Here is a 13765-nt window from a genome sequence, read left to right as displayed (position 1 = left end):
TTTTACTTTTGGACAACTACTAAAAGTGTGTGTGTGTAGTCATGAAAGAAGAATCACAATCTCTGTGTTTTGAGATTTGGATTCTTTAAGCACTGAAGCAGACAGTTAATTTACTCTCTGAAACTTGGTTCACCCTTCTGATTCATCAGCTAAATGTTTTCACTGTTCAGGAGAGGTTACAAATGAGAAGTTCAAGGGAAAAAAATCTGAATAAATGTATTTTTATCATCAAGGATCTCTCTCTCTTTTTCTTTGTTGCTGTTACTTAGTCCTGACCTTGTTGGATTTGACACATTTGATTCTCACGTGTCTTACTCTTTTCTTGGAGTTGTTTTATGAAGTGCTTTCATTTGTCTCATTTGGCTTAAAACAAATCATACGTTCATGTCCTAAATGTTCCACTAGTCAGAATAATGAAGTTGATCAGGTCTGGGAGCACTGGAAGGAGAATAATAGGGTCACTGAAGCATTCAGGCTCTAATGGGAGCCTGAGTTCATTCAGATATCAAATCTAATAATTGCTTTACACCTGTACACACACTCCCAGTGAGCGAGGTCACATGAATGGTTTTGTGCTTTCAGCACTGTTTCGAGGGAATATTGGTTCTGTTTTTAAAACACTAAGTTGTTTTGACTTTTTTCCAACTTTTTTCTTGTTTTTATACATCAGTGGTAGCTTAGCTGATTGCTCATCTTTATGCACAGGGAAATATTTTCACGTGACAATCTCTTATTAAAAGTAGAATGTGATTAATGTATTGCAAACCAGATTTAATAGCAATCAGAAAAGTAAGAAGACTATCATCTGAGTTTCACTGCTATCAAACAATTTATTAGCCAATTTAAATGCACTGTATACAATTTACCAGTATTCAAAGGCTGAAACTGAGTCTGTAGGTGATTATGTGTACAGCACAGCAGAAGGATTCTAGGGATATTCATAGCCATGATTGCTCCTTGAAAAAGGCAATTTCAGAAGAATGAGGTAAAAATCAGTATTACTTTGTGAGATTTTATGGGAAATGAAGCAATAATTATAACTCCTCAGTCTGACTAAATTCTGTGATAAATCTCCATGAATGCTGGCGGTACAGGCTGTCATAAAAACTCGAGAAAATTTTATCACAATCAAGAATAAAAAATACTGCCTAGGAAAATGACAGCTATTCATAGAAGGTTTCAGTAAATTCCAGCCTCAAATGCTGGTCACAGTGCTGCTTGTTATTGGAGGGGATTTGAACTGATGCAATCGTTCCTCTTCATCTTCTTTTTATTTTCCCACCTTTATAAGTTTACCTCTCAGCTGAGAATTCCAACTGCAAAAGAAATGGAAAATGGCTGTATGTGTGCCTGCATTGTGCTGACATGAAGGCCTATTTTTCTCTGTAATTTTAAAGGCCAATTACCCTTGGAGGAAAGGAGAAAAATAGATTGATTTGTCTTGTAACCCCTGAGGCAGGCATGTGTTGTCTCCTGCTAAGGCTTTTCCCGTGCAGCTCTCGTGGAAGAGCTTTCACTGCACATCCCAAGTGGTGCTATTAACCAAGAAAGCAAAGGCAAATTAAAATATTAAACAGATCATTTAAAGGTTTACGGAATCTTATCTTACTGGGCCAATTCTTTCTTTGTTTTTTGGGTGGTTTGGAAATCTTAAGGCCCGGAGTAAGCAATATTGAAATTTCCTTTAAAGTGATTACTTGAAAATAGGGTTTACAAATCCATTTTTCATCCTACAAATACTGAACTTCAGCTCTAAATAGGGTAAGTATTTATTCCTTTATTGGAATTACGATACAGACGGGCAATATCCTCAAATTGGGCTGCAGCAGTGTGACTTTCATTGTGCTGCCACGCTGTGCTGGCCGTGGTCAGAGCTGGATTGAGCTGAGCTGGTAAATGTCATCACACATGCCATTTAGCATTAAAACTTCCCACATTATTCCCTTCTAAAGCATTTTTGTGTCTAACACACAGGACACAAATAAATGGGTTTTCTACTGATGTTCTGCATTTTCCTTCGGCTCAAAGGCTACAATTAACAGTGCCCAGCAAGCTGGGTCTGAGTGGCAGCACAGAGATTAGACGTGGCTTTGTTCCCTTTTAATCTGAGTAAAACTCTTTTGTGGCAGGGCTTAAATTCCTTAACTGTCTGTATTTTAGACCTGCTTCTGTACCACAGCGCTGCTGGGTATTAACAAATTTATTTAGCAAGTTAAAGAGGCTCCAAACAGCCACATATCTTCTCCAGGAGAAATTGTTCACAAGGAATAGTCTGGAAACCTTAAAATGAAGGTGCTGTGTGTTACCTAAATGACTTAACAGCTTTGAAGGCAGTGTTTGTGAACAGAACACGACACTCCTGACTCCTGCAGATAACTCAGGAGATGTGTTTCTGCTTTTTTCCTGAGGAGGAACCATTCAGCCTTCAGAGACATCCTTTTAAGTGCTGCAGTTGTCCTTAGTGCTTTTTCTTCCTCCTTATTTCTCCTTAAACCTTTTCTTCCCCCTCAATGCCTCACAGATCAATGTATTTGTAAATATCCCAGTAACCAGGAACACATTTTTAACAAACGATGTCTTTATAATTAATGTGTTCAGCTGTGCTGTCTTCATTTGGAGGTTACAAAAACCAAATACAACAAAAAAGCAAACACCAAAAACATTTTGCTTTCCTTTTGGCTTAAGGGTGAGTTTCTGTTTCTCGATCATAACATTTATAAACCCAGGTTATCACTCAGCTTTCACATGAAAGTCTTGACCTAGACCAAAATAAACCAGGATTTATAGAATTTGACCTTACAGCTCCAGGGTTTGCTTGAAATCTCGATGTTTTCTTTGAAACTGATGCTAAAATAACCTTTTTAGCTGGCATTTAACTTTGATTGTCAAGAATTTGAGGTTCTGTTTAGCAAAAAAACCCACAAAAAGCTGAGAGCAGGGATGTTGGATCACTTGGTCTGTTCTCATTTTTGATTACAGAAATATCAAATCCAAGTAAAAGTCAGATGCCCTGGTGTGATGGCAATAAAGGGCCAAGGGCAGATTTTGCCAGGCATTTTTGGGTTGAAATGAGAGTGGTTTAAATACCTAAAAATTAACAGAAAACATGTTAACTCTACAGTGTCCCTTAACCCAGTTAAAAGTGTTTTATTTGCTCGTTTCATCTCTTGGCAATAAGGATCTTTTGAAAAGAGCTATTTCAGCCCCTTTTCTGCAGTGTTATTTCAGCTGTATTTCTCCCATAACTGATTTTTACCTTATTGCTATTTTTTTTTCTCTATAGGCCATACATTCTGAAAGATCAATTTGAAATCAAATCTCACAGAGATGGGCTGAATCTTAACAGAATTGAGGTTAGGAGAGCCATTTTCTCTCAAAAAGGGTTTTGCTCCAGACAGCAACAGCAGTTTTGATGCTCTTAATTTCCTTTCTGGCCTTTTTCTCAGTTGGGATCTCCAATAATGTCAGAGGGACAAACCAGGCAGTACCACAGGCAGTACTCAGCTGCTAAAGAGGTGCTGGCTGTGGATGGACTTCCCTGCTGGTTTATTCTGGGTCAGTTCTGCTTCTGCCTGAGGTTCTACCAATTCCATTTTCCAAAAAATGTACTTTTCACTGTGGGATGCTAAAGGTGATGAAGGGGCCTGCAGTCTATTAAGGAAGAAAATAATAAAAAAATAAAAACAACAATAATAAAACTAAACCAAAAATATTATTAATAATATTAATGTTATTTTTTTTTTTTACTTGGGTTGTTTCTCCAAGCAGTTGGTGATGTGCTGTTACAGCAAATGATGAGTTGGCTTCAATTTTCCCTGTGCTTGGGTAGCTCCAGGAGAAAACTTGAGGCTACCCAAGCTCAAGTGAATTGAATTTAACCTAACTTGTCACAATTTTAATCAGTGACACTGGAAAATATTTGGTTATCCTGGCCAGAAAAAAAGTGATGCTTGTAAAACAAAATTCAGGTTTTCACTTTTTTCTATAGAGTAAATGCCAGTGTCGTCATTATTACAGATGAGGTGTTTGATCCTTGGAATCCATCTGCTCTGACACTTTATCCATTTAAAACCTACTCAAATTAGTAATTTCCCTATTTTTTCATCATCCCCCACCTGTAGGAAATTGTCTTGCTGTTTTCCCTGTTTTACTGCTGCAGTGCTTGGGACTGCAGGAGTATTTTTCCTTTGGTTGCTCATGAAAACAAGATGTGTTTCAGTAGGATTTCCTAGTGAACAAGATTTTACATGAATGAAGAAATAAATGTTTGATGTAAAGGCTTTCATTGGTTCCCAAAGGCACAGGCCATACAAATTCCCTTACAGCACGCATTTCTGTCTCTTTTGCATAGTCAAAACTATTTCAAAAAGATGAAATTTTAAATATTTTATTAACTGCTGAGAGTTCTACCTTCTTGCTGTAATCATTTTCAAGGCAAGTCAAACCAGGACCTCCTTTCTCTGAGCATGGAACAGGTTTTATTATTATTATTATTATTATTATTATTATTATTATTATTATTATTATTATTGTCAGCTGTGGAAAGGTCAATCCTTTCACCTTGGGGAGGTGATTGAGAAGGGGAAAAAGGAGTCAAACAAGGCACCAAGCCCAAGGTAGCAGTTTGTAACACATTTATAATTTTAATCTCAGGGCTGAGAGATAATGATAGAAGAGAACTTTTTTCCTTGTTGCAGAATAATGCAAATTCCAGTCAGGTACCTTTGAGGTATGGTTTTATAGACTCTGTCTTTTGCATTATCAGACATCTCGGTGTCATGACCAGTCCATTGGACTGCACAACATCTCTATTAATACTAGCATTGATTGCTCATAAAAAATAGGGTTTATAATTAGGAGTGCATAAAGTTACTACCTGGAAGAGTGGATAAGGAGAAAATGAAATGAAAAAGTCACTTAATCTTAGTACTGCAGTTGTGCAAAGTACCATTTATTTTTCTCCTCATATAACTGAGTTCTGTGTTGATAACAAGCTGCTGAGTTAATAAATCTGTGGCAGCTATTGAGACTTCTCTTTTAATAACAGAGCTAATGAAGGAGCATTAAGGAAAGGAAAAATAGATTTTGCAGGGTTTATTCCCATCTTGGTACTCTGCTGAGTGCAAGAAGGCTTGAGCGAGGAATTGTTTTTATAACAAAGTCCATTTGTTTTTTGCAGGGTCACCATTGCATTCCAGGGTTATGTGTACTAAAAAGGAACTGCTGATTTGGTTCCTCAGCATTTAATTTTATATTTACTTCATTTTCATTTCATCCAGCTAGCTGAAAGATGGAGATTATTTTGTGATATAAAAATCTGCTTTGTTTTCCATTTTAGTCCTTCACTCTTTTACCTTTCGCTGCTCTGAGATCCTTTCAGCAGATTGAGAGGCCACCTTGAAGGTCGTGTGTTCACTTCTGAGATAGATTTTAATGTCTGTAATGGGAGCAGAGTGGGTGTGCCCTGCTTTTAAAAGAAATGGACTTCTAAGATTAAAGTGAGAAATGCAATTCTCTCCCTGTGGGGTTACCCAGAAGGCCTGGCTGGTACACACAGAACCTGTGATCACGTTTTCTAGTCATGTTTGCATGTTTTCAAAGTACACCTGAGCCTTTGGGCAGTGATTTTTTATTTCATTTCAACTACTTTTAACTTACTCTTATTTTCCTTCTCCATCCCCATCTTACAAAAGGAGTTTTACCATTTATTGATGTTAGAGTTGATTTTATGCCAGAATAGTCAGTCATGTTTACGAGCCAGACTTGCTTTGTGTTGTATTCAATACAGTCTGTTACATAAAAAAGGTAAATACAGATGTTGGAGATAAGTGAATGTGCATGTTGAAAGTGATAGAAATTTAATGATTTTTCAACATTCTTCCTCAAATAACTGAAATGCCAGCCCGATCCAGTTTCATATCTAATGAACAAACCCTTTGTTTTAACTTAACACATAACGTATTAAGAAAACACTGTGTTATTACCTGAAGAAGGAAATAATTTTTTTTTTTACAATTTTCTTTTGTGGTTTTGCGTTCACCTGAAGTTCCAGCCCAGCTTTGCAATTGCATGATGGTAAAAAAACCGAAAGGAGAAAAATCTAAAAAAATAAAAAATCAAAACCAACAGTTGTAATACTCTCTTAATCTGTTTTTAACCTGTGGAGTCGATGGGCCACTGAGAGCAGGTATCGCTGCAGCCTCTGCTCTGGGAGCAGCAGCAGCACTCGCAGTTGATCACTTCCCTTCCTTTGTGCTTTAATTGCCAGCTCTTAGTGACACTGCAACCAGCGTAGAGATTTATTCCCATGCAAAACAGATTGACTTAGGGTAATTTGAATACTTTATGCATGGCTAGGTTCATTAGGAAAAGGAGGCAAGGCAGAACTATAAAAAGAACTAATAATCTTGCTAAAGGAGCCGTTAATTCCCCACAGCGCTGGAGACACTTGCACGGAGCAGGGAAGGGGAGGCAGATTTTGCAGCCTCTGTTCTCTGTCCAGGAACAGATCACAGAGATGACTTTCTTTGTCTCCTTTAATTGCCTGCCCCTCTCTGGCTCTGCTGGGTCAGAGCAGGGCTGGGGGGCTCTGGGGGTCACCTTGGCCACCCTGTGCCCATCCTGCGTGCAGGAATGGATGGAATATCTGTGAGCATGGAGCCTCCAGCCCGTCCTGGGGCAGTGCCCAGTGGCCCCAGAGTCAGGAGGAGTTTCCTGCTCTCACTGGTGCCCTGTGCCTGTGGCCAGCTGGACACCCCTGGGCAGAGCCTGCCCGCAGCCCCTTGGCACCATCCCTGCAGGTGCTCACTGCCACGGCTGGACCCCAGGGCTTCCCTGCTCCAGCCTTTCCCCCGGCACTCAAATTCACCCAAACCCAGCTCACAGACCGTGTTTGTGCCCCCAGGGGTGTTGGGGAGCCAGCTCTGTGCCCAGCATGGCACTGCCAGGGGCACGGGCTGGGCAGGCTGAGGGAGCGGAGTCTTTGGGGAAAGCTGAGTGCTTGCAGTGTGCCTGGCAGGTGTTTTGCTTCTGAAGTGACTTTGATGCCTTAGGATTGGAGTTTTTATATTTTTCATGTATTTGTGACCCTGCAGTTCTTTAGTGTGTAACTCTAAACTCCATGCACAGTGTGAGCTGCTGCTGTCCCACTTTGGGCAGATACAACAATTCCTCTCCAGGCCAGGACACCTCACTGCCTCAGGCCTGAGAAATGGAAATAAAAGTGAGTTGGGAGAGCAAACTTGGGGTCGATGACTTCATTACCTGAAGCTGGAATCAGAGGATTAACCTCCAATATGCAAATGGCCCAAAGTTATAAAAGTGTGCAAACCCAAGACCCATCATCCATTTTTGGGTGCAGCCCCTGGGGGCTTTGTCTGCCCTAGATGTACCTGAAGACCCTTCAATAAATAGAACTGCTTTTTATTCCCTTAATTCTGTCCGGCCTCTGTTTTTAGGTAGCCCCAAAAGGCATCACCCTCTTTATGATATTCCAGCCCTGTGTAAAAGTCCCAGCCCCTCTTTAAAAAGTGCATGGCAGGAACTCATTGTCAAAAAGAAAGATGCAAACCTGCAGAACACTGAGTGGGGTTTAATCTCCTGCCCTTTTTTTTTGTGTGTGTGTGTGTATTCATGGCTTTAAAATTTGATTGTAAAGGCATTTAGGAGCGTGGCAGGTACTTGGTGATTGTTTTTCTGTGATAGAGACGTATTTATTATTCATTGCAATAATTACTGGGTAATATTTTGTACTGAAAGTTGTTCACGTTGCACAATCAGGAAATGCTTAGGAAGTGGCTGATTTAACTGTTCTATTTTTAACTCTGTACCAAATTACAGTGAGAGGTGTTTGGGCTTTTAGGCTTGGAGCATCTTGCAGGGTTTCACCACTGCACTGGTCAGTGCATTCCCATGAAACTTGAAACATATTTTTCCAGAGATTCTGTGCATAAATTATTTATAAAATTTGAAAGATTTTTACCCAGAATTGTATTTATTATGTGCTGTTTCCAAGGGGACTGTGTTTCAGGATTCTCCTAATGCTTTTATCACCCAGCTTCTCTGATCAAGAAAGTAATTTATTGCTGATTGCAGAACTCTTGAACTCAGTCTGGCAGCTGCGGTGTGAAACTTCTCTGATCCAGTCTCCTACTTACTTATTTACATATCATTCAGAATGATTTTCAGGGCTGTTTGAAAACCTCTTGACATTGCATTATCCGTGTTTCAAATCTTGTGGTGATTTGTTTTTTCTCTCTTTTTGTTGCAGATAACAAACGAGTGACTTTGGAAAGGTCTCGTTCTCGACACAACGGAGCAATTGCAGCTGTATGATTCTTCTGATGCCAAAGAATTAATGAATTGTTTTATTTACAATGAAATGGATGTGCTTTGGGAAGAGTTTAGCATCCAAATTGGCAATGATCATAAAGGAATACTGGTATTGATTAAATGAGATGGTGTAAGAATATGTAATTTTAAAGCAGTTGCTAAAAAAATCCACATACTGTATCTTATTACCCCAACTACCAAGATCTGTAAACAGTGTTAAACAGTAGGGTATATATCTTATTTTCTTATGTTCTTTCTTTTTTTCTCACCCCTTTTTGTTTAAGCTGGCAACTCACATGAAAGGAGTTGGGGATTTCTAGGTTATGTTTTATATGGGTAAGAAAATACACTTCTGTTGAAAGAGTACAGCTGTGGATTCCATTTGCAGTTCTGATTTGAACATGAAAGGAAAATAATAAAATTGTATGTTAATAAATTCAGAGATGAGCTGGTCTACATTATCAGAATCTTTTTTGTAACCATAAAAAAGCAACACATAGCCCCAGTCAGGTTGCTGAAAACCTTATCTCGTGTAAAGCCTGGTGGATTCAGCTGTTTCAGCTGCCAGTAGGATACAGCACATATCTACACTTCTGGTGATATGATGAGGTGTAGTTACTTATCACTGCTAAAAAGAAAAACAAAAAAATTAAAACAGAGCATAGGATTTTTCCAAAATTATATCAAGGGCAGAATATGTTTTTAACTGTATCTAAGGAGGGATTTTTCTAATTGTGCACTTATATATTCTTTATAAAGCTATTTGGGGGGAAGTATGATTGTCCTATTTTGATGATGCTAAAATGCCTGTGTGTAGGTTTTTAGAGACAAGCTACACGGTGAAGTTTGTCAGAACTGCCTCTGAGTTTTTCCTCTGTTTCTCAGGTAAAATACGTAGGGGGTCTCCACTGGTGGATTTTAGTGCTGAGAGCTCAGCAGCTACCAACACAATTCCTACCTGGAGCACTGCCTAGCAGTGACCAAGGCTGATTTTTGGGAAGCTCCTCCTGTCCCCCTTTGTGTCCAGGCCCTTGCACTGCAGTTCCTCAGGTGAGCAGCTGCCACTGCTTGTCCTGGCACTCCCTGGGGAGCCACTGTCCCTCTGTCCCCAGGGCAGTGGCCAGCTGTCCCACCCTGGCCACTGAGGGTGCACTGCTCACCTGGAGGGGATGGAGGATTTGAAGTGGAATTCCAGTGGAACTACTGCTTAAGTTGCTGAGCTGTGATGTTTGTAAAGAATCAGGATGCTCTGCAGCAGCTGGCACTTGTTCTCAGATTATTAATGCTTATCACTGATTGATGAAATTATTGTGGATGCTTTTATTGCCTGGGGTTATGGGGAACTTGGGGGTTTTTTAGTGTCTGTAAAGGCTGTTTGGAAGGTGAGGTGTCAGTGGTTTCTGTGCACAAACTGCTTGCTCTGGAGGGACTTTGCTCCTGGGGCAGTGGATCTTTGCACTACTGCTTGAGCCAAGCACCTTTGTACAGTAGATTCTTTTTGCTTCTCTGCTGAGGTCCTCTTAAAACTATCGGACTAGTTTGGGATAAATTCCCACAATTACAAACTGCATCATTGCAAGAAAAGATACAGCTCCTTTTCAATCTAGTATTGAATTGTAATTTTTATTTTTTCTTCAAAGAATACAGGGGGTTTGCCCATAGCTCTAAACATAGGAATACCACTGAAGCCTAGTGAAATGCTTGCTGTCAGCTAAATGCTCTCCCTAAACTGTTTAGGGGCTTTAGGAACAAATTGAAGAGTTGTATCGTACTTCAGAAAAAAAAGAAAAAAAAAAAAAGAAAGAAAAGAAGAAAAAAAAAACATGCAACAGGACTTTGTCTCCTTGTTTATCAGTAAGAACTAAAAAGAATTCTGTCCTGTTTTGTGCAAGGTCAACATCAGCCTTGCATTGAAGCACTGCTTCTTTAAATGGAACTATTAAATTTACACTTATAAAAATGTGCTTAATGTACAAAGCCAGTTTAAAGGATTAGGTTCATAATGTCTATAAAAATCAATAGTGTCTTAGAATTCAGATTTTGAAATTAGCATTTTGCTGGGATTTACAAGTATTGGTATAATCTTTATATGTGAAAACTCAAAAGCTCTCCACAGAATCTTTATACGATAGCAGTAGTTATTAGTGCACAAGTTTTTCATTTCCATGGGTTTTTTTTTTTTTTTTTTTTTGGAAAGCTCTGTGAAAGCTGGCTACAGATTTTCAAGAACCAAATCTTAGGAAAAAAAGGCAAATCCAAAATAACAACATCATCTGATGCTTCTATTTTACTACTATTTTTTTCATATTTGAAACATTTCTATAATTTAATGGACATATCTGTTAGAACGAAAGTGTCTTTCAAAGGAAAACTAGTTTAGAAGATAATTTATGTAAATATAGGGTGCTCGTATTTATGAAGTCTAAAATATTTTCTGAAATTGATGCTGGTCACTTTGTCTTTTGATAGTTTTTCAGTCTATATTAAATTGCAGATATTTTTAATGTTTTTATTATTGATCTAATTTTCAGAGGTGTCACATGTTTATCTAGAAGTGTAGAAGAGTAGCACCTTTTTCAGAAATGCACTTGCCTTATTTTCTAATTTTAAAAAAATGAAATATATCAGTTAAATTATATTTGTATTCAAAGTAATCCCAGAAAGAAAATCACTGGAGGGTTCATACATAAATTTCTTGCTAATTATGTTTCACTCTGTCCTCTGAGACATGACGTTAACAATATACCAGCACATCTGTTTGCATTCACATTCTACCAGTTACAGGTTCTGAGAGAGGTTTTTTTTTTTTTAAATGATGTTACACTGTTTACATTTCTTAGTTTATTTAAGAGGAAGATAATTTTACCTTTGCGACGAATCGAACTCGGCCTCCGAATGTCACGGGAGTGAAACGTTTCAGTCACGTACAAATACACAAATGTGTGCTGAGCTCTGGCAGTGCAGCTCAGAAATGAGAGGCACCGGGCTCCTTCTGCTCCAGTTTTGTGCAGTTTGCTGAGAGAACAAGTGCAGCCTGCTCTGTGCTGTGTGTGTGGGATCCAGAGGGACCCGTGCCCAGCACAGCCGGGATGTTGGTGTTAATCTGATTATTTGGCTCTGACCAAAACGGGAGCAGTGCCTCAGAGGGCACTGGCACACAGCTCCAGGGAGCATTCCCAGCAATGCTGTCCCTTGTTCTGGTTTCAGCTGACTGTGGTCAGTGTGATCTGAAATGATCTGTTCTTCTTGAGAATTGAGATACAAGAGCGTTCCCATAGTTCCCTTCTGTAATATGCAAATAATCATGAATATCTGTATATTTTTGCATTTTTGTGTGTGGTATATGTACTACCTCAGACAAATGCTGTAAAAAACCATAATATTTTCATGATTTCTATCCAAGCCACAATTCATTAGCAACCTACTTTAAATTCATCCCACAACACACCAAACTCTGAGAATCTGGCTGAGTTTTAGGTTTGGCTCTGGAAATCCTCCTATAGCTTTTGTTAAGGAAACTTTGCAGCCTTCAGCTTTCACATCCCTCGGGCAAACCCTGCTTTGAAGGGTGACTTCAGCCCTTCCTGCCCTGAGAACGATCTAGCTGGTGAATATTTCAAACAGGTAACAGTTCTGTGGGAGCAAACTTCCCTGTGTATGTAAATTGCTTTTTTTCCATTCAGCAAAGGCTTGGCTGAGTTCTACTTTGCTGTTTGCCTTCCAAGTGCTGCAAGGTCGGGCAGGACAAGTGCTGAGCAGCGTCCAGCCCACCTCTGATGTGCCATACTGTATTTGCAAGTTTAAACTCATTTTGAAATAAGTATTGTGAGGAACCTCTTCTTCTGCGGTGTCTCCGCACACGCCCACGCATGCACTCGAAATGTAAATAAAAAATAATTTAAAAAAAAAAAGAAATTAATCAAAGCAGATGCAGCCAAATGCCTCAGCTTCAGGTGTCTCCAGGTCTCCTAGTGCTGCTTTTGTGCTCCAGGGAGGGAGTTGTGTGAGCCTGTGCACCCTGCAGTCCTGCAAGCACCCGCTGGTGCCACGGGGAGAGTGGGAAAGGAGAAGGATTTGTTCTTGGAGTGCTTCCAGCACTGTTTGAGGTGATACATATGCCACAGAATGTGAACAATAACCTATTACAGTTCAGTCAATCTGCTACCATGCACCATTTGATTTCCCTTTTGGAAGTCATAGGACTCCTGATGCCAAAAAAAAAAAAAAAAAAAAGATTAAAAAAAATAAAAAAGGTGACAAAACTCATGCATTTCTATTTTTTAAACAGCTCTGTGTTTGTATGTAATGTTTAAAATAGGAATTTGATGAAATCACAGCCTGGCCATTGTTAATCCATGTATTCTGAAAACTGTAATAAAGATATACATACCATGATTCTGGTAGATGCACCAATGTTTTACTTGATTATCATGATTATTTCCTGTTGAGTACCAACACCTCAAAGCCTGGGTTTGCTGTATAAAATTGTCATGCTGAAATTACATTCCATTTTAGCTTACTGTCATTTTGTGGATTTCTGTCTTTTTTTTTCTCTGAGGCGTCAATTCTATTTGACTTGAATTTGGGGAACCAGGTGCCTTTTCCAATGAAGGAGGACTTTAAAAACCAAATAACCCAAAAAAGTTTATAATTTAAAAAACCCAAATTAAATCATGGTGATACAATTCAATTTTTACAAAAATACCAATAAAAGGGAATCAATGAACAAATCCCATGGGTCCATATTTCTTTTAAGAGGCTGGATTTCAAGATAGAATTTCTAAGCAGTCATGTAATCAGACAGCTATTGCTGATGTTTTCCAAATAATTTAATTCATTCCCAGAATGGTCTTATCAGAACAGAAACTTCACAGACTCTTCCCTTCAAACCTGTTAATGTCACCAGAACAGACTGAGCTTCACAACAGTATAGAGAGATTTGAATTTTACTCAAAATTCCAATTGGATATAACCCCAATGAATATGAGCAGCCATGTTGATACAACTCTCCTTAGGTAACTTTTTATATGTGGAAAAGATGTGCCAGGAATGGCCAAAGGTACCATATATCTATACAAAAAACATTCCCTCAAACCTTCTGCAAATGCCCAAGTAAATATTAAATTTTGTATAAGTTTTGATTCTTGAGGCATTATTAATTGTGGGTTTGGTTGTTTGTTTTTTTTTTTTTTTTTTTTTTTTTGATAATGCTAATATCAATGTATGGGTTTATTAAAACTGTCATTGCTTTCTTTAGCACCCTGTGCATGCTGATAGAGCATTTGTTGGTTTATGACATGAATGTTTTCATCTCATAATTACCTGTAAACAGCTGGTTCCCTGCCTTTAAATACTCATAATGTGAAACTCAAAAGTAATCTTCATTGTGGGATCAGGTGGTTAAAAATTATTTCATAAATTCTTTTTCACAAAA

The 13765-nt window shown here is 38.8% G+C and overlaps 1 protein-coding gene across 4 annotated transcripts in view; it reads left to right on the top strand.

Annotated features, from left to right (window-relative positions):
• DIAPH2 (diaphanous related formin 2) overlaps positions 1–12850 on the top strand; it is a 167851-nt gene extending 155001 nt beyond the window's left edge. For all 4 annotated transcript variants that reach the window (XM_064426472.1, XM_064426471.1, XM_064426470.1 and 1 more), the window contains one exon: positions 8270–12850. In XM_064426472.1, coding sequence (XP_064282542.1) covers positions 8270–8334 — 65 coding nt within the window. In that variant the 3' untranslated portion in view covers positions 8335–12850. The remainder of the gene's footprint in view (positions 1–8269) is intronic.
• The last annotated feature ends 915 nt before the right edge of the window (positions 12851–13765 follow it).

The sequence above is a fragment of the Passer domesticus genome, chromosome 7 (genome assembly GCF_036417665.1).
Source record: "Passer domesticus isolate bPasDom1 chromosome 7, bPasDom1.hap1, whole genome shotgun sequence".
Lineage (NCBI taxonomy): Eukaryota > Metazoa > Chordata > Aves > Passeriformes > Passeridae > Passer > Passer domesticus.
This window is presented reverse-complemented; position numbering and strand designations above follow the sequence as displayed.